Here is a 26,041-nt window from a genome sequence, read left to right on the forward strand (position 1 = left end):
GCATCAGTATGGCACTGAGCTACAAAGAGACTTGGGCAGAGCACGTGACTGGGCAAATACTGGACATTTTATAAACAAGAGCAAGTGCTATTAGAATACAGAACACGAGGAGGAGTTGGGAGTACAGAACCCATTGAAGAATTCAGGCAATATGCATTAGTTTGTTCAATGCAGGCAATGAAACTTAAGATGGTCTTAGGGCTGCATGGCACTCTTCACTTTAGTATCTGCTCTGGGAAGGTTTGTATAATAAAGTAGATTACATGCTACCTATAGAACTGCATTCTTAATGCTTTTGCAAAAAGTTTTTCTCGCATCCCTTAAACACTGGAGGGGTAGTTCCATGGTTAGGGGATTGTCACCAGAAGTCCCATTCATTCTTATGGCTGCTTGCTTATCTGAATCCTGAAGTCCTTGTTCCTAATTCTGTGTTATGAAAGGCAGATGGTGTCTTAAGTTAGAATATGTATTGGGTGGCAGAATTATCTTAAATAACATGTCTGCTGCCTAAAGGGCAAGAACAACGCAGGATACATCTTCCATACATAATTCCCACATGCTCACTATTCTTTTCTCAGTTTCAGCAGTGTTTGACTGAACTACAGGAGCTATTGCAGCAAAAAATTCAGAGGAAGCTCTTAGAGTTGGGCCAAGAACAAAATACAGAAGGTACCTGGAGTGACATCTCCCTGTCAGATGTTGAATCCAGGTAATGGCAGCTGTGTGTGTAGGTCGTTCCTGACTGACATGTTGGAGAATTACAGGGAACTATTGGCCCTTCCATCTCAGCAGGCTGTAAGATAACTGAGCCAGGAGTAGAGATGAGCACAAAACGGGAAAAAAACGAACCCTGAATTTCATGGTTTGTCACGTTCCACGAACCATGAACTTTCATGAAATTGTCCCATTTCATGAAACGATTTGTTAGGTTCGTGATTTGTTAGATCCCGGGGCCCTACAATGGCCCCACTCATACCCAGAGATACCAAACTCTCCCAAATCCACTCTCATTTCAAATCCCAGCAACAGCTCCTCCCTCTCCTTCTTTCTCCTGGAACTGAAAGCAGGAGGCACAAAGTTGTGCCTTATATAAGAAACACTGTGCCTTATATAAGAAACGCTCACATAGAGCAGAACAAGAGTTCTCTGGTTGGCAGACAGACATCACAGACCTGCCTAACAGGGTTTGGAGAATGAGATTGGTGTTCCTATGGCTACAGAAGACCTGTCTACCCCCTGCTTGTTGCTCTCGTAGAACAGAATGGTAGATCTCAGGTTGGCAGGGAGAGCAGCCTATCAAGGTTATGTGGGCTAAAATTGGGGTTTCCACGGCAACGAAAGGTCTTCAGACATTTCGGGCCTATGTTGCCTAGGGAATCAATGGATCGGTGCCAGCCTGTCTGACATCATGAAGCATTCATGAATCGAATGAATTGGCCCCAAAAGTCGTGGATTTTGTGAAAAATGCGGCCCCACAAAATGCGTTTTTGCGATACACGAATTGGCCCAATTTGTCACAAAATGTGATTCGTATTTCGATTCTTGCCAGTGTCTAGCCAGGAGACATAATGCCATAATCTCCTTTAATAGCTTTATTCAGAAAAGATTCAAAAACAGACTACCAACATAGACAAACCTGGCAGCAATCTTATTTTCACTTCTTGCATCTGACAGAAGTGTACTGATTTACAGAAGCTGCCTACCCTACTCACTTACTGGCTCATGAGCCAAGTGACTCTTCAAGAAGGTTACTTATCACAGAGATTGAGGGTTAAGCTACACATTGTGATTTGTAATGTGTACTGTCTGGATTCCCCCAACCAGATTTGGTTGAGACTGTGAGGTGGGAGGAAAATTGTTTTCCAAGCATGCGGGTCACCAATTCAGATCAGGATCACACCTGAGCAGGGAGAAGTTGCTTCAGTCTCCCCCCCCCCCCCACTACTATTTTCTTGAAACAGCTAGGGGGGGAATTTATTTGCACAATTGGGGAGTGCTGCATGTATATGGATGAGCAACACATGCAGTCCTGCAACAGAGCAAACAGTGCCCCCCCCCCCCCCGTGAGGCTGTTTTGGGTATGGAAAATGCAGGAGGAGAAGGCTGACGGACCTCTTCCCCCTGCACTTTCATCTCAATCTGAATTGGGTTCTTAAGAGATTGAGGGGAAGTTCCCTTGCACCTAATGTATTGTCACAATCAGGTTGGGGGAACCCAGACATTATATAGTACAAATCGTAACATATAGTTTGACCCTAACAGCACAATCTTACACCCTTCCATACTCTTCTACAGCCATTGAGTTCCATTGACTTTAAAAGGTGTAACTTTGTTTAGGATTTCACTGCAACTCTTCCGTACACATCCGTAGCAGTATGGGAGCAGCTTCATTGCAATGTGTTTTCATGTTATAGGAATACGCATGCGGACAATGCACATGAGTGACATTGGTCTAGTGAGTCTTTCCAACCTCACTGGCATCACCCATATGCTAAACTTGTGGGCATCTGTCCTTTGTGCATATGGTCATGGTATTTACATGTATGTTTCTGTAGCATGGGATCTCACTATGCAGAAGTGGTTCCCACACTATTGGAAGAGGATGTGAAGAGGGCCTAAGCAATGGTAAGACCTCTTAGAGTTCTCTCTGAGGATTTATCCCTTCCAGGATCTTTTATGATAAACATAGGCAGAAGCTCTAGACATTTTTAATGGGTGCCAACTGTTCCCAAGCCTTTCAGAATAAAGTGCATCTAACCAAAAGAAACACAAAAGTTGGAAAGCTTTTGCTGGGATCAATAGAATCACAGAATTTGTTATCCCGCCTCACACCAATGGCTTGTCTCTTTCTCTTGATTAGCACAAGTGGCTCCAACAGCTCCCAATCAGATGGGCCCCCTGCACATTTGCTCAGCATGACAGAGAAGGTGAGAATTTTTGGGTAACAGAATTGCTTGGAAAAATGAAATGTGTTGCAATATACCACTTATATGGTTAAGGAATGGTTGCATTGCTACAAAGCAAACACAGTTTCTGTTAGTTGCATTAAAAAAAAGAGACAAGTATACATGTTGCACACTCCACCACTGCTAGATGGGGAAAAGGCAGATCCTTCAAAGGACTAGAGAGTCTGTTTGTGGTTTCGTTTTGAGTTTTCTTGATTTCTCTTCTTTTTATTATATTTGTATTTTTATTAAGTCACTAGAAGACATGCTGTTGGGATTACAAACTATGAGTGCAGGAATAAAAGGTTTGGTTGTTGTGGATTTTCTGGGCTGTATAGCCGTGGTCTTGGCGTTGTAGTTCCTGACGTTTCGCCAGCAGCTGTGACTGGCGTCTTCAGAGGTGTAGCACCAGTCACAGCTGCTGGAAGATGCCAGCCACAGCTGCTGGCGAAACGTCAGGAACTACAACGCCAAGACCACAGCTATACAGCCCAGAAAATTCACAACAACCATCGTTCTCCAGCCGTGAAAGCCTTCGACAATACAATAAAAGGTTTGTTTGGATAGTGGCAGCAGGGCCAAATCTAGGGTTCCCGGTGCCTGGGACAACCGAAGTCCGGCCACCCTCTCGCGCGTGCTGTGCACGCACACGCTCCCAGCACTGTGTGATGATGTCACTTTGTGATGTCATCATGCAGGGCAGGCGTGCCGTCAGTAGAGCGGTGGCAGTGCCGGCAGCTGGAAGGCCGCCTGCGCTCCTTGTCCTGCGGGGCAGGCGAATGGTGTGGGCGGCCTCCCAGCCCTCCATGCCACCCGCTTGCCCAGCAGGACAGGGAGCATGCGGCAAGCTGGCCGCCCCCTCAGCTAGGCAGGTGAATGGAACAGAGGGCTGAGAGGCCGCTCGCGTCATTCACCTGCCCTGCAGGACAGGGAGTGCACGGCAAGCCAGCTGCCCCCTCAGCGGGGCTGGCGAGTGGCGTGGGCAGCCTCCCAGCTCTCCGTGCCATTCACGTGCCCGGCTGAGGGACAGCCAGCTTGCCGCGCGTTCCCTGTCCTGCTGGGCTTGCAAATGGCGCAAGTGGCTGCTCAGCCACTCGCACTACCACTGGCACGCTCCCAGTGGCTGGCAGCTGCGCCTGGAGCTCTCTCTTTGGCGGTGCTGGAGGCAGACTACCCCCCCTGCTCCCCCTCGATCCGGCCCTGAGTGGCAGCTGTCACTTTGGAAAACCATTTCAATAAAGATATTGTTAAAAGCAAATCATAATAACGCCAAGCACTGACTGGGGGAAGAAGCGCTATCTTAAGGTGAAGGTATTGAAATTGCTTGCAACAAATATGTGAAATAATTATGCTACTGTGTCCCCCCCCCTTGCAAATTGTACAATTCCCAAGATAAGCATGCTATTAGTGGCAGAATAACAGACCTACTACAACCAAGAAACCAATATCTTGTGTTTATGGACTGTACAGTAAAAATATAACACTGAGTTAGCTCCAACAAGCTTTTCCACTGATTAAAAAGGAAGTATGGAGTCTTCCATAGAGGGGATGTTGCCTGGACAAAATCTGTGTGAGAGAGAGGCTGTAAGAAGGAAGGGAATTTAGCAAGATTGGACAAAAAAAAACCTGGTGGGATCCAGCCCATAGGGTAATTGTACCCCAGAGTAATTCCAATAGGAATTGGAATTATTATTCCAATAATAATTATTGGAATAATAATTATTATATCTCTGTAGAATCTACAGAGATTATATCTCAGTTATTATATCTCTGTAGAATCTAGGAATGCTTTGACAACTGAAGCAGGTAACAATTGAATCTGTAGATGGCTGTATTTATGTCTTAACTGGGAATATTTTTTATGAATTCTCTGGAGGACTATAATGAGAAGAAGAAAAAGAAGAAAAAGAAACACCTGCGAACAAGGAAGGAAAGAAATGTTTTGCATCAGAAATATACTCTGAGCCGTACATTGAAGCACCAGGAAGATGCAGTGGTAAGAGGCAAGTCAAATCAGGCCAAATAATTGCCTGGGATGGTGGTGGATGTCATCAGCCAGCTAGAAATTTTCCCAGTGGAATGTCTTTTGGTATATTCTGTTCATTTTCTACCTAGTGAATGTTCTATTTATGACCATATTAAGGATTTTTAGCATGTTCTGCAACAATAATTCTTGTTTCATTTCAGTTTATCCCTCGTTTTCATAGTACATATGCACATCCTCCTTTTCACCTTGTGGTTTTAAAAAAGTAACATTGAAGCTGCCTAATTTCTACTGTGTACTCAGTGTCAGTAACCTTGTAACGTGTAAATAAGTGTAATCAGGGCTTTGTGTGGTTAGAAACAACTTTCTTTTTCTATACCAAAAATTAGTAAGACATCTATGGTGGTTGGTACAAAACCGACTTTAAAACTGGTGTTTTAAAGATGGGTGGGGGCACAAGGAGCAGGGCTCATGAGGCTCATGAGGCAGATCTTAACTGCTGGACAATATGAGAGGAGGCAGTCTGTTTCAATTGGGAGTGGGGTAAGGTAATGGCTGGAATAAGGAATGCGCTGTCAGCCTATACAAATGACTCAAGGGAATGCTAATATCTCTTAATATAAGGTATTAACTTTCATATGAAGAAGACAGGAAGCAGAGCACACAAGGCCTTTATCAGCTGCAGTTGATATACCCTTCTCAAAAAGTGTCATCTGGCTGTGGTGGTCCAGATGGTGATTACTGTAATGTGCTTCACATGGGACTACCTTTGGAAACAGTCCAGAAACTTCTGCGCATCCAAAAAGCAGCAGCCAGGCTATTATCGGGGCGGGACACAGAGATCGTATCACCCCAGTTCTGACAAATCTGCACTAGCTGCCCATTTGTTTCTTGGCACAATTCAAAGTGCTGGTTCTTACTTTTAAAGCCCTAAGTGGGTTGGGGCTGGGGCTCTGGTCACAACCAACACACTTTTTTTCCTTCACGCATACAGAACTTTCAGCATTCTCTACTTTACCCAGGTTTGTATCTTGGCAACACCTTCCCTTTTTTATTTCTGTCACCTATATATTGCTGCCTCCCCAAAGGGTTTTGCTGCCACCAAAGGCTTTTGCCTAAGATTTCTTCTGTTTAACTGGCATTATAGGAAGGCTTGTTATAGTTTGACAGAACAATTAACATCTGAGGGTGGTTGTGAGGAACTTGACAGACTGCCTCCTCTCATATTGTCCAGCCCAGCAGTTAAGATCTGCCTCACGAGCCCTGCTCCTTGTGCCCCCACCCACCTTCAGAGGTGAGGTAGGTGGCAAATAGAGATAGGGCTTTCTCAGTCATGGCATCTTGCTTATGGAATGCCTTTCCCCTTGAGACTTGCCTGGTGCCTGTGTTGCTTTTAGGTGCCAAGCCAAAATGTTTCTGTTCACTTAGGCTTTTAATTAAGGGGGTTGATCTTTTAACACTATTTTAGTCTGAAAATGGTTGTTGTAAGCTGTCAATTTTCTATTTCTATTTTGTAAGCTACCTCAGGCAGGTTCCTGGAGAGATGGCACAATGTTTTTCAAAAAAAAAAAGTGATAGGATGAGGTCCAGACTACATTGGTTGCGTGTGCTTATTTCAGTGTGACAGATTAATTTAAAATGCACTGATGTAGACATCCCTTTAGTCTAGGCTAAGGAAAGGTTATTAAAATAAAGATTAATGGAATGAAGGGGTATTGTAGTGGGGTAAATTGTGGCCTTACTAGTGTCCGCCACTTTATTTTTAAAGAATTACATTAATGGTCCTGTGCTTATCTGGTGCAGCAGAAGAGCATTCAGCTTCAAAAGACAGAGAAATATAACAAATTATACATTTTAAAAGCTCACAAAATTAATTGGGAATGAGTGTTGTCACATCAACAGATCTTACTCTCAGTGTAGTGGTTAGGATGTTGAACAAGGATCTAGGAACCTGGGTTCAAATCCCCACTCTGCCATGGAGACTCACTGCGGGATCTTAGGCGAATGGTTGTTGTGAGGATAAAATGGATAAGAAGAAAACTATGTTGTTAGCTGCTTTGGGTCATCTCTAGGGAGAAAAACAGGATATAAATATCTAAATAAATAGGTACGTGATGGCACAGGCACTATCCAACAGGTCCTTGCACCATCACTGGCCCTTTCTTATCCAGTCCTCAGCATCAGCATTCATTTTAGCTGATCAATGGGTTTATAAGGCTAACCAAACTGTGTTTCTTTTGGAGGATATATTTTCCATATGTTGGTTATAGAGTGGTGGATTGCGGCCCTCTGTTAAGAGAGCTTACTAAACTTATTCTTCAGCTCTTTCTCTTATTTTGATTTAAGAGTGAACCAAGATACACTATCTTTATTCAATCTTTTTAGGCAAGTCCAGTTTCTCCAAATCCTGGAAAGCTTCATAGTCTTTCCAAGAGATCCCGGAGAGACAGCAGTTCAGAAAAGAAGAACAAGCAGATTAATCAGGTAATACGTCAGGTTAGTTTGTAGACTATTATTTTCTATTACTGTTCACTATAGCTTCTTTGTTTTCAGAGAAAGTCTAAAAGAGCGTGTGTACTTTACACTCAGTTCATCCAGAACAAATATACAAGGAGGCTTGATAAGATGAATCAAGCAATATTCCTAGAATATACATGTGAAAGATACTTGAGAGGTAATGATGGAGCTGCTATAGTAGTGAATCTTGAATTTACAGTGCAATCATAAGAACACTTTCCTGGAAGTAAGTCCCATTGAACAGACCTGAGTAAGCTTCTGAGTAGGCTTAGGATGTTTTCATACTAGTTACCGATCGTGCAAAACTCAGTGTGAAAATGGCCTTACTTAGGATTGCTCTTACTCCCTTTTGAACTTTTAGGTTGTAGAATGGAGTGTACAGGGTTCTGGCACAACAGAGCATAATGCTAAACCAAATATGTACTCAAAATTCTTTTTAGAATAATTTCATTTTGCCAGTGTATTTATTAGAAGAGATAAAAGTCCTTCAAAGATTAGATTATGATGAAACATGACTATGAAAGATATAACAAGTACAATTTTTCTAGATTATCACAAAGGAGATGAAGAAATTGTTTGAACCAAGGGCACTTTTAATGTTGCCAAGGAAAGCATCATTAGTCAAGAGAATAAATAATATAATATTTTGGAGAATCAAACAGAATTATTCAAACAGACTTTTTACTTAGATAGGAAGGCTGTATTGTAGGGAGTGGGGTCTCAGATATTTCGCTAATGAGTTAGGGACCATATCCTGTTGTCTTATGTATTGTCTGTTGCTTTAAGTATGGGCTGTGCTCCTATGTGCTACTTGTGCTTCTAGTATGATCCTACTGGGTAGTTAATATGTTTTCTAATGTCACTCCTTATGCTTATGCTGTGTTTCAGCATTTCTTCAACTCTATTGGATTCCTACTAACGCTGTGTCCTTGTAAACTTGTATTGATATACTTGACGGCATTGTTTTTTGAAATACCCTTGATATTGACTGTACTAATCTCGCACTGTGTAATCTGCCTTGAGTCTCAGTGAGAATGGCGAACTATAAATTATATATATATATATATATATATATATATATATATATATATATATATATATATATATATATATATATATATATATATATATATATATATATATAATTATAATTATAATTATAATTATATATAATTATATAATATAATAATTATATATATTCTATATATATAAAGACTGACTGACTCATCAATGCCCAGCCCAAACTCCTGGACCTAGAAACCTGAAATTTGGGCAGGATGTTCCTTTTGTGGTGTAGAGGCTCACTAAGAAGGGATTTTAAGAAATTTGCACCCTAAGGGGGTAAAAAGGGGTAAAATGTGTTTTCCCATAGGGATACAGCTTCCCTGTGTGGCTGGCAGGGTGCTCCCCCCGCCCCCCCCCCGCCAACTGCCATTCTTGACTGAGGTCATTTGCATATGCGACCTGATTGGCTATCTCCCCAACATTCTAAAGAGTATATAGTTGCTACTGGGAATCATTAAATGTGTCCTGAGGAAAAAATACACCTCCCAGCCTTCCCTTCTAGGGTTGCCAATCTCCCTGTGGGGTCAAGCTTTCCTGTGTGGCTTGCAGGCTCCTGCCTACTCATACCCTCCCCCTCCCTAATGGGTCAGCTGTGGAACTCTGTGTTCTGAGGTAAAAATCAGGTAAAGGAAACTACAGACAGTTGAAGAAAGACAGTACAAGGTTCCTGAAAAGAGATTTTATATAAAAGTCAGTATGACAACTGAGTTTTTAAATGTTCATGGGGAGATGGTACACAACCTTTCTAGGGGCCATTTCAATGCAAACATCTCACATGAACCTGCCGAAGTGCCCACCACACCACCCCTCCCTCAGTCCAACTCCAACTCACACCTCTTGTAGCCATCATCTCTTACTGCCCCCAAGAAGCCTCATGGCAGACATTGTGCAAGATATACCAATGCTCAGGGCTTTTTTTCTGGGAAAAGAGGTGGTGGAACTCAGTGGGTTGCCAACACAGGGGGCAACTTCTGGCAGGAGGTGGTGCCCCTGGCACCACATGCGTGTGCGCACACTCCCAATACCACACAATGATGTCACTTTGGATCAGCTGGAACAAGGGGGGACTTTTTAAAAGTTTAAATCGCCCTTGGCGAGAATGGTCACATGGCTGGTGGCCCTGTCCCCTGATCTCCAGATAGAGGGAAATTTAGATTGCCCTCTGCACCACTCCAGCGGTGCAGAGGGCAATCTAAACTCCCCTCTGTCTGGAGATCAGGGTGGGGCCACCAGCCATGTGACCATTTTCAAGAGGTGCCAGAACTCCCTTCCACTGCGTTCCAGCTGAAAAAAAGCCCTGCCGATGCTAAAAGGAGGAAGCAACTTAGAGATGCGGCAAAGAAATATGCACATCGTACTCCTGTGGTGCACTGAGCAGCAGTGGCCAAGTACCAGCAAATCCCGAGGAAAGGGAAAGGTGACCATCCCTGGAGGCCTGGGCACAGTAGTGACGACCCTAGTAGACCTAACAATCACAATATACCCTGATATTGTCACTATCATGGAGAAGTCTATGGACGGGCTATGCAAGCATGCCATTCTAACCCCCATGAACAACAAGGCTGCCATCATTAATGAAACATAACTCCCTCGATGGGATAGAAATGGAGTACAGATCTGTGGACTCAGTGGTGCAAATTGATGATGCTGTCCACTACCCTGTGGAGTTCCTCAACATGCTCAACCCTCCTGGCTTCCCAGCCCACAAGCTTCTACTCAAAGTGGGGGCTCCAGTGATGCTGCTCCAGAACCTCAGCCCACCCAAACTCTGCAATGGCACCAGACTATGAGTGAAAGCCCTCTTCAGGAACATCATCGAGGCCACGTTGTTCACCAGCAGTGCTGGGGAGGTGGGGGGAGTTGGTGTTCATATCACGCATACCATTCATACCATCAGATAACCTCTTCGAGTTCAAGAGACTGCAGTTCCCCCTCAAGGTCTGCTTTGCTATGACGATCAACAAGTCCTAGGGGCAGACACTGATGGTGGCAAAAATTGACTTGAGGGAGGACTGCTTCTCACATGGGAAGTTCTACTTGGCTTGCTTCAGAGTGAGCTCACCCAGCAGCCTGGTGATCCTAGCACCTGAGGGGAAAACCACCCATGAGATCTACAAAGAGGTCCTTCAGTAGAAAAATAAAGGTTGTACGTATTTTTCACTTTATTTATTGCACTACAATCTTTTCTTTTTAAAATCTCTTCAATAAATGTTACGTTTCAAAATTCACTTCATCAGTTTTCAGCATCAACACACTTCACTTTATACAAACACCTTTGTGATGCTCGGGTACTATGCCATTATACTACAAAACCAACTACCCCCCCCCAAACCGAAAAATGTTACATACTCAAGCAAGGTTTGCATTCACCAATCTTCTAGATCTGGATAAATGTCATGAGGCAAAAAAAAAAAACATTGTCAGAAAACAGCTTAGACTCACAAATATGGATATCAGGACAGGAAGTTCTGTGTATCTGAAGGGCTAGAAAATGAATTGTGGCATTTTGACCCATCTGAAACACATTTCCTCCCCCATAGTCAGAAGATTCATTTAGCCGCACACACAAATAATATTAGAGATAGTACCTGTTATCAGATATAGTCTGTATTTACTCAGATGTATGGTACAATTTCCTGACAAATGTATGAGCTATCCAGCAGGCCTTGCAGAGTGTGGGGTGTCCCTTGTGTAAAAAGATTTGAGCATCTTCAAGGCAACCCTCCTCCTCTAAGATAATTTGAAAAGCTCTGGAACAGGGCCACTGTTGAAAAAAGGAGAGATGCAGTTGTCTGGAGTCTGGGGCCCAGTCCCCAGACCTGCCAAAAGGAGGGGATGGGAGGCAGCTGGGGGACAGCTACCCAGACACACCAATGGACACCCAGGACCAGACCAGGCTGGCAACAGAAGGAGAAAGAGAGATGCCCCAGTCTCAGGAGGGCAGAGCAGCACCCAAGCCCCAGAGAGTCAGGCAGGGCAGGTGGAAGCCAGCTAGCCCCACCCTCTGGTGGAAGGCCCAGGGGACAGGCCAGGAGAGTGAGGACCACCAGGGAGGGAACAGTCCCAAGGTAGAAGGCTCAGAAAGCAAGGGCAGTCAGCCAGCAACCTTACCGGCAGGGGAGGAAAACCAGCAGCAAAGGCAGCTCAGGACCATGCCCCAGCCTCCAGGCAAGATAGAGGGGATTAGCCAGGACCAGGAAAAGCTGGGAGCAAAGCCATCCCAAGTGTGGCGACCTGAGGCATTCAGCAGGGAAAGCTTGCCAGCCAGCCAGGAAAGCACGACTGTGGTTGATCAAGGCAGCCAGCAGAGAAAACCCAGGTGTGGCTGTCTGAGACATTGAAGGCTGTGGCTAGAGTGCAGGGGAGGGCATGGCTGGCAGGTGGAGCTGGGAATAGGGGAAAGGATATAAGGAGAATCCACCCACAGGGCATGTGGGTTGTGTAGGAGGGTAGTGGAGTTGAGCGAGAGCAAGAGAAGCTGAGAGGAGGAAGAGGACGGAAGATGAAGGAGAGGGACAGGAGTCTGGGGGCTGCAGAAGGTGAGAAGGAAGGAAAGGCAGCCAGGACTCAGGTGCAGCAGGCCTGCGAAGGGAATGAGAGGGAGTGAGGGTGATGTGCCCCCCCCTCTGTCCACAGAGCGGGAACCTGCACATTCCCTGACAGCATCCCCGTATCAAGGTCAGGCGGCCCAGCACCTCACAAGGCATCACCCAAGACAGAACCTGACAGCAGTGATTTCACATAGATGGAAAAGGATGAAGAATATGTTTTGTTGTGGCCATTCTGAGCAGTTCTGTGCTATCTAAGGAGCTGTGCATCTCTATACAGCTACTGATGGTATCTTGATTTGCAAAGCCTTCAACTCTCTTAAGCATTATTACATCTGTTTGTTTTCTAACATTATTCTCCATTCTAGTTTTATCCCATCTGTACTCCAAGTTAATAAAATGACTATTCCCAGTATTCCTTCCAGCAATCATTTTCCTTTCCATGACCTCCAAAGGTATTTTGTTGTATATTGTTTTATTTAATATTGACATTTTTCCTTTCTTTTGTATATTTTTAATTTTTTGTCCTATCTAGGTTTCTTTCACTGGACCAGAAATACCCTAATTTATAAACTGCTTTAAATGCTTATATATTGCTTTTAATAGGAAGGTGCTCTAATCAACTGTTTCTGTGCGGAAGAGCACATTTAATTAAAATCTATAACTGACCATCCACATGGTAAATTTATCGTGGCTTTCATCAGGGCTCTGGGGACCAATGCAGTGCCCTGAAAGATTGAAATGTCACTATTGAAGCAGGGATTTCCAAAACTTGTCAAGGTGATGTTCTTTATAGAGTACAAAAAAAGGTAAATTTACCTCTTTAACAGGTCACAATTTACACCAGAAGAACAAATGATGTATACAGGTATATCTACAAAGAATGCAAAGAAAACTAATTTATTCATTTTTTTTAAATACAAGGAGAAGGAATTAGAAGATTCAGTGTCTTCAGTAATGCCAGGAGAAAACCCGGATACTGCTCAAGAGGAACATCCAGGTCTGAAATTTAACTGCACAGTTTATAAAAAATGGCTTTATTTTTCTGCGTATGTATTGCAGTGAAGGCCTAACAGAAGCTATTTAAATATTACATCAGCTGTATGGAGACAAACATTTAATATTCTCAACCCTCACCATTATCATGGCACCATTGACTGAATATCTGCTGACTGCTCAAGCATGACAGGGGAGAGAAGAGTCTGTCTCCTTTTTTCCTAATTTGCACCTGCACCCTTTAATCCCATATAGGCCAATGGAGTGATGAGCTTGTCACACTGCAATCACATTCACATTGCAACCCCCCCCCCCCTTTAAAGGGCTTAATGAAAGCATACATGCACACTGGAACATCTATTGCAGGTATTCTTCTGCTTGCAACTACCACACCAATATATAATACTTCTGCTTTAACAATCTGCTTTAGCTTTTCCAGGGCACAGCTCTACACTGTATGATAAACCCATGAAACCATTTTGACACAAACTATAGAGGAACATTGGCATGGTTTATATAGCCCCAGTTTTTGTTATAATGTGGAGAAATGTATTATTAATTAATCAGACAAGATGTTACAAAATTAAATATTGTTTATAATCATTTTCATAAGATCCATTTTTCCTAATGTCAACAAACTTGAATATCCACTTTAAAACATCACTCCTAATCTCTGACAAATCACAGTATCTCATTTTCTGTAGATAGTTAAGAGGAGACTGGGTAGCACTGTCCAGGATCATTTAAAGAACATTATTGCAGGGGTTTGATCTACTGACAATCTCTGCAAATATGTTTCGTTTGCAATATATCCAAGCAGCAGAATTTAGGTTTTCTGATTGCTGAACATTTTATATCCCTCTGCTCTTGTGGTTCCCACAAGATATTTCTGTTCTTCATTGTCTCTATGCAGTCCTACATATGGAGTTCTGTGCTGGCACAAAAACAATTCCAGAAAGTTTGTGTGCTCTAGTTCAAACACTGGCACTCATTTCTCCTCCTTCAAGGACAGTTTTGCCTCTTCTGTGTATGCCTCAAAAGAAGTGTTGAGCACCATTCAACTTAGTCCTCTTCTGACCACCTTCGTGCACTTCTTTAAGAGTGGTCCTTGGAGTCTTCCATGATGTACTTGGTACCATGCCTCTCGTACATCTCTCAGGAACTCATTCCTTGATTTTGTTACTATTTGGAGTGGGGGGGTCCTAACTAGAGATGGGCGCAATCGGAATCACGATGTGAAAAAAACCCCGATAATGATGTTTGCGCCATCGTGACTCAGCTAATCGGTTCCGTCCACGGTGACTGATCCAGCGTTCAGGGGGGGGGCTTGATCAGGGGGTTCATCATGATCTAATTGGAGAGCCAGACACTCAGGCGCCAATAATCTATTCCCCTAGCAACGGAGCCAGGGGAATGCCTGAGCTGTGTTTGCCCTCCTTCTGTTCTGTCACCCTGGAAAACCAAATGGAAGTCCAGCTTTCCTTGATTAGCAGGCTTCCTTCCAACCACGGAGCAGCAACCCAGGGGAGGGAGGGGGAAGGGGGTGTTCTGAAGCCATGGGCACAAAGGTTTTTTGCTTTTTAAAAAAACGGGGCTTTGTAGGAGGCATGGGTGTTTTTCTGTCTGTCACTCTCTGTTTTTAACCTGCTTTTAAAACACTATTTTGTGGGAAAACCTCATTCACTGTTCTGTGTGTGTGTTTAAAATATGCTTTTTGAAGACTGGCTGCTTGCTTTTAAAATCGGGTGGGGAGGAACGGAGGATTCAGTCCCTGCTTTTTTAAAAAAGCTGGCTGAAACATGTTGACGGGGTGTCTCTCTCTATTTGGAGAGGCAGGGATAGATCCCCCCCATCTGTTCTAAGTGTATGTGTGTGTGTGAATCAGGGCTGGATCGACGGGGGGGGAAGGGGGGTAGTATGCCCCCAGCGCCGCCAAAGAGGGGGCGCCGGGCGCAGTTGCCAGCCCCAGGAGCACGCCTGAGGAAAGTTGAACGGCGCAGGCAGCCTCCCAGCCACCCGCGCTGCCTTTTGCCTTTCCCGCAGGACAAGGGGCGGCTGGCTTGCGGGAAAAGCAAAAGGCAGTGCAGGTGGCTGGGAGGCCACCCGCGCTGTTCGTCTTTCCCCAGGACAAGGGGCGCCCGGGCAAGCCAGCCACCCCTTGTCCTGGGGAAAGGCAAAAGGCAGCGCGGGTTGCTGGGAGGCTGCCCGTGTCGTTTGTCTTTCCCCAGGACAAGGGGTGTGCGGGCAAGCCGGCTGCCCCTTGTCCTGGGGAAAGGCAAAAGGCAGCACGGGAGGCTGGGAGGCTGCCTGCACCGTTCACCTTTCCCCAGGACAAGGGGCATGTGAGCAAGCCAGCCGCCCCTTGTCTTGCGGGGCAGGTGAATGGCGCGGGCAGCCTCCGAGCCACTCGCGCTGCCGCCAGCTCCGCAGCGCACCAGGACAGCTGGCTTGCTGCGTGGGCGGGGCGACCCAGGAGCGTGCGCGCAAGAGCCTGACTACGGTTGCCCTGGGCACTGGCAACCGTAGATCCGGCCCTGGTGTGAATGTCCCCTCCCTCCCTGAGGGGAGGCGGCTCATTGCCGCCTCCCCATGCCCGCTGGGCCTGGCAGCCGCTGCCACCAACCACCGTTCCTATATCGCTGGAAACAGTGGGGCGCCTCCCGTTTTGGCCTCCCCGATTCCCGATTCCGTATTGGAAATGGGACTTGATCAGTTAGAATCAGTGACCTGGGTTCGGCGGTGCCCCAGATCCATGAACGGCTTGATCAGTATTTTGGGGGGGATCGTGCCCACCTCTAGTCCTAACATAGTAGCTGTTTCCCTATCTTCGGCTATAACTAAGTTGACTTAGAGACAACCTCTAAACAACCCAGTCAGATACTCAAAAACATAGTAAACCAGTGACTGACAAGAATGGGAAAGATAAGAGGAAGTAGGAGCAAAAGTGTTCTTTATAAGTGATTCTCTGAGATTGTGGAAGTGCCTCTGTCTTGTCCTGTCCTGCTGCTGATACTCCCCATACAACCATCAATATCAGATTTGGCTTTTATACCTTCCTGCCCCTTGTGGTTGAATCCCTGCTGGAACAGTTCAAGAATTGTTCTCTCATACTCCAGCATAGAAGGGCACCCACAGAACCTTTGTGCATGCTTCTTCTAGTCATAAGATAAAAATACTCCGTTCTTGGTACCTTTGCTTTATTCCCTAGAGATACCTCCTGAATCTCTATAAACGACCACCTCAAGATATCTGAAGTGTTTGCAGACATGACAGCACTTTTCCTAACTTGGGGAATGCATGCTACCTGGACTTCAGTTAGTGTGGTTTTAAATAGTTTCCAAGTATCCTCTAAGTTTATGACTCTCTTGTGTTTTCCTTTCAGTTTCCTTTTATCTATTTCCCTCATTTTTGTAAAGTTCCCTCTTCTGAAATCCTTGCCCTTCAACCTCGAAGCTCTCAATCTCCATGGCAGCAGAAAAGCTGTAAGCACAAGAGAGGGACTGTATGCCCTGAAGGTCTCATTTACAGGCCTTTTCCTCTCCCTCAGCTTCGGGTGTTTTAGGGTAGAAATAAGGTACTTACCTAAAACCGTGCAGATTTCCATAGGAGGAAGGATACTGGAGCACACCGCTCTCCTGCTGATGTGGAGCTTGTATGGCTTTTCTCAGGGAACTCTAGTCTTAGAGGGGTTCTCTCCTGCTTCCCCACAAACTCCCTTGCTCAAGTCCCCCATTTGGAGCAGTGGAAGCAAGCCCTGGGATACAAGCCTCCAGAAAACCTATGTGTCTCTTAGAGTCAGACCTCTAATGACGCTGCATTAATTACCAAATTGGCAATATGACAGAAGCAAAAGCATATCTCTTGGTGCTTGGCTTATGTTTCCTGTCTCTGGCATTCTTGGTCTGCTGCCCATGGTCCTAGCACTGAAAACCATTAGATTATAATGCTGGCTTCCTGTCATGGGACTGTGTTAACACGTGTCTTCTTGTCATATGCGCATGCCTTAGTAGGTCCCACACTGACGCCTGAGGGTTAAAGTTGGATCCTAGGTCTAGAAAGAATTTGGGAATTTGGGTAAGAACAAGCTCAAAGTCTGCGATTTTTTCAACTTTGGTCCTATTTTTGTAGACAATGATCTTGATCACTGTCCTTAACCCCTCCCCTCATCTGCAGACTCTAAGGATACAGTAACAAAGATCACTGGTTTTCATCTGTCTGTAGAGGCAAATTCCATATACACAGGCCTGATTCAGATCAGAGATGCAGGGGAAGGGGAAGAAGGGCCTGCTCACTTTTGCTAATTGATACCAGATTTCCTTTGCCAAACGGTGAAAAGCACCCCCTCCTTTTAAATGCTAATAACAGCACAGGAAAGTTGGGTTTGATTACTGAAACTGGGAGGAAGTGTTTGAAGAGTTAAATCCTCTTTCCATATGTCCTCAGTCAAAATATTCCCATACATCTAGTTGATGGTTGTGCATTCCAGTTATCAACTTAATTCTGATATACACTTCACTCTGGCTGTACTTAAATCCCTCAGTCTCTGTTCTGACAGAAGTCTGCTTTGGTTCTGAAATGTACACTCTAGTTCATTAGAGCAATCTGGGACCTACAGTCAAATCACCTTTCCTTCCACATTGACATAGAGCCCAAACTCTCTCTGCTGCGGTAGCTGTAGTTCTTCCCAAACTATTCCAACAAGCTATTCATGAGATGCATGGATTCCTCAAACTCATGGCAGGGTGGAATGCATTAGCATTGTTCCATCATCTGCTGTATGCAGATAAGCTATGATCAACATGGCAACGCAATCTACCTGAACAAACCAGGTAGCACAACATCTGGCATATTGTGGAGACTGGCAGTAGAAATATAGCACTAGTAAAATGGCACTCACAAAGCAGGAACAAAGAGGCACAATTGGAACAATTGAGAGCCAGCTCCTGGGTTAGAACAGTTGCATCTGCACCAGCGTGACTGCACAGCCACTCGAATAACATCAGTTAAAGGTAAGCAACATGTTTTCTTTCCTAGAGCCTTCCTTGCATAACCGGAGAATCCCTGTGACACCAACTGACTTCAAAATCCAGGATCCTCAGCCGCTCATCGTAACTATGATTCCACCACCACCAGCACAGCGAACAAGCCTCATAAATTCACCCATCAAACAGCATCCGCCTCCTTTCCATGGACAGCTCAAAGGAGAATTCCCTGAAAAACAAAATGAAGGTATGGGACAGCTATCTGGGCTAAGAAGGCTAGCAAAGCTTGCTATGGGATAAAATGGGAAGTGAACATTAGGAGTTAAGGAATTCTGCCAAATCAAGAAGATAAAATATGGTGTGAAGTAGGGCAGAATTCCTGATACTTGTTCTCCATCTTCAGAATGTCTGTCAAATACCAAGTTATGTCACACACATTATATAGCTGCAGAAGATAAACCATTAAATAACACATCTCCTTAACATTTTGTTCCTCACAAAAGCCACTTGGGAAATCTCTCATCTCTTAGTGACACTAATAGGGAAGCAAGGCATAAATGTATAGTTGACATTTGTTTTATTTTGCATTTACAGTTATTACTGATTGTTTCCCCCCTCTTCTCTACAGGTATCTTTATTACATCATTCTCTCCACCTGCTCATGGAGTCAGACGGTACAGGTACTGTTTCAGTCCTCCTCGGCCCCATGATAGCTAATGAAATAGTACTGGTTTCATCTTTAGACATAAGGCCCTTTTATGTCTTACGGTCTAGGAATATCTGGACTGAATAAAAAGCTATGAGAAAATACAAAGACAAAAAAATTCTTATATTTCTGAAAGAATCGTAATATTGAGTACAAGTTGTAGATATTCCCAGTCAGACTAAATCATATATTTAAAACATATTTTTAAAAGGCTGGAGGTGACAACTTGACTGAGGATTTTTGCCATTATAATGAAACTGCCCTTATGCTCAAAGAGTTAAATTGTTACTGTTGTTATGCAAATTACTGGGATTTGATTGACATTTGATCATTTAGTATTTATTCCAAAGTATTTTGATTAAGATTGTCAAGCAGTAATTAAATTACTGTCACAGTTACCAGAAAGACTATTTGGGCAGTTATTGGAATAAACATTACTCTATCAATATGAGATTTAGCGCAGTGTTGGATCTAACTGAATTGGACACTGTAGATGCTGTAAATATTATGGATAGGTAGTGTTCTTATCTGTTTTTGAATTCTGGGAATATAAACCATTTGAAAGGCACCTTTCTGATGCGTTTTAATTATTCATAACACTTTTTTTAAGATGTAAAATTTTTCACATAACAGTTTTTATACCAGGGTAGATAAATGTCCAAGCAGGAAAAAGTTGTTACTGCTATGTGTGAAGTGTAGTATGAATGCTCTGTGTATACTGAGGAAATTAATAGGGCACTTACTGTTCAAGTTGGTTGCTGGCTATTGTGTGTATTCTTGCACTTGGGCTGAAAGACTGACTCTCCTGCATGTTCCAACTTCCTTCCTTTTGGCTTTCAGGGTTGTTGCTCCCCCCGCTTTTTTTTTGTCCTCTTCTGCTTGTATGCCTGTGCTCTAGTTGTGCCTCTTCTAGCTCCTTCCAATGGTGTCTTCTTATAGGAGAATTCAATCAACAGCAATTTGGGTGCTTGCTCTGATGCTCTGGATTGGGCTGCCATTAGAGGCTGGCTTTCTTTGGTGGTTTTGAGAATGCAAGATAGTTTATCCAAGATGAGACTTTCTCTTAGACTTACCTGGGCTGCAGCAGGTGGCCACGACCCTGGCCCCAACCTTCAGGCTGCTAACTGCTCCTAAGGCTGCCCCAATGACAAGAAGGCCAGCATCCTTGGACCAAGGTAATGCATAGCTCCAGCACATCACCAAGTGGCCCTTTAAGAAACAGCCGGTAGCAGGTACAGTTGGGCCAGGCTATCAAGCAAACACACCTGGCTCATATAAGGGGCCAAATGACAGGCCAGGGAAGAGGCTCCAGATCGTCTCCAGGATCTGCAGTGGTTCCCAAACTTTTTCAGGCCACTATTCCCTTGGTTCCATAAACTCATCCCTCGTGTCCCCTACCTACCCTACCCTACCAAAAGCATTATTTGGAATCATAGTTTGCACAGCCCTCTAAGGAAGATAATAACAATAAAATTCAAAACAGTAACAATTAATTGCACGTTTATTCAAAATCCAATTAAAACTTTTTATAGTTTAATTAATTCCAAACTATATTACCTATATTTCATCATTAATTTTCTGCTTCTATCATTTCTGAAATCATTAAATACTATGTTAAGGACTTTCCAGCAAAAACTTGAAAAATGACGAACAGCCAAAACACACATGGTGATGACAGGTTCCTCAAAACATAGTATAGTGGTCTGATTAGAGGTCTGGTGGCCGGTTCCACACATGCTCCAGAATGCTCCTGTGTTGCTCTGAGAATGATGTCATTTCTGGTGCAATGCAGAAGTGATAGGTTGCTCTGTGGGGAAGGGGACTGGTCCCAAATTTAGTTTCCAGCCCTGTTCTTGCACCTTCAGCCCTCCCCCCACCATCCAGGTGAGAGGGGGCGGGGAGGAGGATGGGAGCTGGGGACATCCCACTGTGGGGCTGGAAATCTTAGGAGTTTCCCAGATCCTAGTCTCACGCTTTAAGCATTATGCCACAGGGACTCTGTTTACTGTATGAAGCAACTCCTTACATGAATTCTGCACCTGTGCAGAAGCCGCTTTGAAAAGTTTTAGTGCTGTAGCCAAGAAATTAGCGCTCAAACACCCTCCACTGAGGGAGGGCCTCTCTTCTATGTGCATGCCTTAATGGGAACAACAAGCTTGTTCCCACTTAGTTTTTTTTCCTGACCTCCACCATGTTCGCTTATCTATGTGTTTTCTTCAGGAAATTACTGCAGGAATTTTTTCCTTAGCTTTAGATTTTTCTTTCATTTTATTGCCCCGTAGTTAGATCATGTTAAGCCCCTAAATTCATGATTGCCAAAGAAACTTTGGAGGTCTTCCACTATGGCAGGAGGCCTTCTGGTGGCAGTCCTTGTTGCCCACTGCTGCTTGAGAATTTTTTTTTTTAAAGTAGGCAGTGTCTGCACTGCAACATCACTTTTGACAAAATGAGTAACAAATGATATTAAGCAGCTCTAGGAATTGCTGGGAACAAAAGAGGTTTTACCATAGAATTTCTGATGTTTCCTAGAGCTACCTGACATGGTGAAGACAACACAACCCCCCATGCCCCTGCGCCTAAAGCTCTTGCTAATTGTCAGGTATATACCAGCGGTAAGTTCGCTGTGGGAAATCAGTTCTAAAGCACTGCAGAAGCCTGATTCACTCATTTCCTCCTGTCCACTGGTCTCCTGACCTGTGTGGCTGTTACTCCATGGGGGTTCTGCAGCCCTGAGAATCAGTGTTTGTATGCCAGTGCGGTGTAGCAGTTACATTGTAGGCCTAGATATGGTAGACCCAGCTTTGAATCCCCACCCTAGCATGGAAACTTGCTTGGGTAATCATGGGCCACTCATACTCTTTCAGCCAAACCTACCCCACAGGGTTGTTGTGAGGATAAAACAGAGGCAAGGAGAATTATCTGAACTGTTCTGGGTCCCCTTTGGGGAGAAAGATAGAATGGTAAATGAAATAAATAAAATAAACTTTCCTGAGACTGGAGATGCCTGCTGGCATAGGGAAAGTCACGATGATCAGTGATATCATTGCCTTCTGCTGACAGACTGCAGATTCAAATCAGTATTTCTCCCAAACAAGATGTGAGCAGTTAAAGGCAGGACTTTCTTCCTGCCAGAATGAGCCTGAAATCCGTTCCAGCAGTTCTCCAAAGAGATCATATGATCATGTGTTCTCCTCCCCTCCCTCTCAACCAGCCGTCACCCTGTGTGTTCATGATGTTGTGTCTTCTGTTGCATATCCTCTCTTCAAACTCTCCCTGGTAGTTATGTTAAATCCCCTATAATTCTCCTTTTAATTTTGATACCTCTTTATTGACTTATTAAAAAGGACATATTGTTTTTAATCAGTCCCTGCAGGCCAGCTGAAGGGGGGAGGGTTAAAATTTAAAGAGCCCTTTCTGATCTGAATTGACTGCAGCTTTGTGGCACAAAGTAGCACATGGGCAGTAAAGCAGTTAACAATGTAGTTGGACCAATACAGTATGGGAGTTGTAGACAATAAGGATTCTGGGAGCTATACTGTGCAGCTTCCTGTAATGGCTGGTCCCAGAGATGTGAGGGGAGATAGTTCTTTCAGTACAGTCTGATTTTCTTCCTACTAAATCACCAAATGGCCCTGAATGAGGAGCTGCTTTTAAAATGTATTTTTAGTTTGTTAAAAAAAAATACACAGGTCAGTTGTGCCCTTCTCCCCCCCCCCACCCCCCGCTTTCCTATATTCACTTTCTTGACTTCTGGTACACTAGCAAATAGGCTATCCTGCTGGGTGGAGTTCTTGTATTCTTTATATTTTGCTGAAGTAATTGCATGTTTGTGACATTTTTAGTATACCTTCCTTTACTCTTTACCTGTGTTGGTAGATTTGTAATGACTCATTTGTCATATGTGCACCAACTGAAATTGCAAGTGCACACTTGAAAATTCATTGAGTTTTTATTTCTTGTTTAAATTTAGGCTTCATTGAGGGACATTGAATTTTATTTTGTGGATAGTTCCAGATGCATTACATTTGCCTTTTTAAAAAAACCAATCTGAGCATGGTGTTTATTTCATTTCCATGGTCAGTCATTTTGCATAAGTCTTGTTTTTGCACCATGAAAATGTTAACATAAATGTTTTTAAGGCAAGAGATGTGATTTGCCATTGCCTGCCTCTGCAAAACAACCCTGGAGGGATCACCTAATTAACTTCGGGGAGCTAAGATCAGGCTAGCCTGGGTTGTCCTGGTCTGGGCTCAGGTGGCATACTGCCCCAGAACTCTTATGGTCTCAAGCCTATGCTTGGTCTCACCTTGCTCAACCCTGATTTAGGTTGGGGTCTGCAGAGGAAAGAGTTCTGGCCCTTTGAGCCCAATTTGCTTTTGCTAATTGAAGTTGTGTTCCCTGTGCTGTGGGAGTATTTTAAAAGAAAAAAGATGTTTCATTTTCCCTTTAAAATGCTTAAAACAATACAAGAAGCCCAGTTACAAGAAGAGTGAATATACCTTTCATCCACACATTTCTTGAATTGTTTTTAAAGTCCCTAACACCCTCTAGCAGTTGCCACATCATGTGGCAGTGAATTCCAGATATTACAGATGCACTCTTTAATATCCAGAGTAGTTAGCCATGTTAGTCTGTAGTCGCAAAATAGTAAAAAGTCTAGTAGCACCTTTAAGACTAATCAACTTTATTGAGGCATAAGCTTTTGAGAACCACATACATAAGCAGGTGTCATCAAAATATTGATGGCACCCAATACCGATGCCTCAGATAATCTAATTCAAACGTCTTTTAATCAAATGGATTCTGGTTTTGGAAAAGGAGCGCTCAAAACTTGCAAGTTGCTGCTCACAAAGTAGATTTCTGGCTCAAAACACTGCACCACTTAGAGGGAAGATTGATGCCAGATAAGGGGTAGGGAGGAGAGCAGGCCCAAATCATGGGAGTGCTCCCAGGGGTGGCTCCACCCTGCACAATGATGTCACTTCCCAGAAGTGACGTCATCATGTCCTCTTCCCCCCCACCCAGGAGTGTGCATGTGCTTTGCGCACACGCATATGATCCCAGCGAGATCCACCACTTCTTTTCCTAGAAAAAAAGCCCTGGAGGAGGTTTTAGATTAGAACAGGAAAATGGAAGTAAAAAGTTATATACCTCCCAGTTCCCTTGTTGTGTGGAAACTGGCAGTCTTCTGCTGATGTATTTACTTTTTTAAACTTGAGAGATACAGGCCTGTATAATATGCAGTTTGAACCTTTGGGTAGCAAGAAAGCTAAGTGCTGAGTCAGATAAGTAGCCAACGTGCAGTAGAAGACTGAATGAAGCACACAAGGGGAAGTAGCAAATACAAAGACTCAGCAGGCAGACAGAGCCAGACTAGTGGGAAACAAAGTATATCAGAAACAAGATGGTCACTGTACTGAGGCCACAAACTTATTCTGCCAAATTATATTTAGATGGATCTGATCCTTCTTCTAAAGCCTGCAAATAAGGAAGCCATACACTTATTTTTCCCCAATTGATACTTTGCCCTTGCTAGTTTTTAATAGTCATATAAATATGATTTATATGACCTTTCCAACAGTAGTAATTGTATTCCCTTTCCTGCTGTACTAAAAGGCCATTTAATATTCAGTACAATCTGGACAATGAAGAGTTTTGTACTTCAACATTTTGATAATCTAAACAGTGTTACAAGTTCCTCACAATAATGCTTGTTTTGCAAGTCTCAGATTGTGCAACTCATGATTTCCTATCATATTTAGACTCAACTATCTTTGCAAAACAAGGATTTTTTTCCCTTACTTAGATCCCTGTGGTGGACTCCTGAAGTACCTTCTGTGACCTTAATGCTGCGCAGAGGGCTTTCTTTGAAATCTGAAATCACTCAGGACAAGAAACAGCTGTGGAATCTGAGTCAAAGCAGGTCACAAGTGCTTCCCAACCCAGAATTCAAATGGAAACCCCTCAAAATTGACCGGCTGCTTTTGAGGGTAGAGAATGAACACTATCGTGCCAAAGTCAGGGAAGCACCAAAGGAGAGAGGTCGAAAATGATCCTCACTAGAGCGGAGAGCGCCTGGTCCGAAGTCTGTTCCCTTTCCATGAAAGCACTGACTCTGAATAACTCACCGTGTTCTGCTGTTGCAGGAACTGCAGATATTACTTGAGAGAAAGTCTCTGCCTTGTTTGGCAAAAGAAAATCTGAAGCCTTGGTAAAGAGGATGGTTGATTTTAATTTTCTTCTCTCTATAGGTGTATATGTGAGATTAACTGTTAAGAAAGGGTAATATAATTGTTTAGTTTCTGTTGGTATGGAACTACAACATTACAAGGATAACGCAAAGGGTTCCCAACTCCATGTTTTCCTGATAAGGCAAATTTGGGGAGGAGGGCTTTCACAAGGGAGAACTGACAAATGGAAGGGTATGCTTAATATCACCTGCTCAGATTCTCCCCTGCTAATGACCCTTCTGCATATATTTTTGCATTGTTTTAAATTATGGGGTCTAAAACTAGAAAAGTGGTTGAAAAGAAAAAAGCTAGTGAAAAGGGTATTTGTAGGAGAGAATTGGAAGTACAGAAAGAGATCTTTTCCTTCTGCAGATTTCCTCCTACAAATGTCTTCACCCCCACACTTACTTTATTTTGGTAGATGTGGTGTTGAGGAACTTATGTTTAACATGTAGTTCCATCCTTATTTATTTCTTTAAAAAGTATCCTTAATCTCCAATTTGTGAAAATTTTATGTTAAAAAGTGAAATCTTAATAACTCTGTGTGGAAAATTTTATTTTTCATAGGTGGTTATACAGTAGTGAGCAGTTTTATAACAGAATACATCTTCCAGTATAATATTGCAGTTGGATCCAGGCAGAACTTTCTACTAACAGACATTTTTACTGATTCCCCCTATACCCCAGGAGAACATTTCAGTTGGTAGGGGAAAGAAGGAAAATTCCATTGTGCTGATGGAAAATTTTGTCTGGAACCAACCCTAGAACTGCACAGGGAAGAATTCAGACACAAATGTTGTTGCATTTTCATGATTGTAATGGTTTATCAGTTTCTCAGCTCTCAAGGAAGGTTTTGGCTACCTAACACCCTGTGTTGTCTCAGTCTGCCATCTGTAACTTTGTCTTCTTTGTCCCAGAGGGAAAACTATGCGTTGTATGAACAATAAAGGGTTTAATAAAAGGTGTTGATGGTGCAGCTTTGTGTTTCAGAATGCCTTCAACGGCCATAGAAAAATTCCTAGTGTCATATAAAGAAACAGAAAGTACACAGAAAATGTTTATATAGCC

The 26,041-nt window shown here is 43.6% G+C and overlaps 1 protein-coding gene across 2 annotated transcripts in view; it reads left to right on the forward strand.

Annotated features, from left to right (window-relative positions):
- The window catches only part of AGBL2 (AGBL carboxypeptidase 2), a 57,683-nt gene extending 31,745 nt beyond the window's left edge, over positions 1 to 25,938 (forward strand). Inside the window, exons 12-19 of one of the 2 annotated variants that reach the window (XM_054972826.1) lie at positions 579 to 709; positions 2,861 to 2,927; positions 4,822 to 4,941; positions 7,315 to 7,425; positions 12,984 to 13,059; positions 18,090 to 18,284; positions 18,666 to 18,717; positions 24,550 to 25,938. In XM_054972826.1, coding sequence (XP_054828801.1) covers positions 579 to 709; positions 2,861 to 2,927; positions 4,822 to 4,941; positions 7,315 to 7,425; positions 12,984 to 13,059; positions 18,090 to 18,284; positions 18,666 to 18,717; positions 24,550 to 24,796 — 999 coding nt within the window. In that variant the 3' untranslated portion in view covers positions 24,797 to 25,938. The remainder of the gene's footprint in view (positions 1 to 578; positions 710 to 2,860; positions 2,928 to 4,821; positions 4,942 to 7,314; positions 7,426 to 12,983; positions 13,060 to 18,089; positions 18,285 to 18,665; positions 18,718 to 24,549) is intronic. The other variant, XM_054972827.1, reaches the window with a different exon arrangement.
- Positions 25,939 to 26,041: the final 103 nt, after the last annotated feature.

Source organism: Eublepharis macularius, chromosome 2, assembly GCF_028583425.1.
Source record: "Eublepharis macularius isolate TG4126 chromosome 2, MPM_Emac_v1.0, whole genome shotgun sequence".
NCBI lineage: Eukaryota > Metazoa > Chordata > Lepidosauria > Squamata > Eublepharidae > Eublepharis > Eublepharis macularius.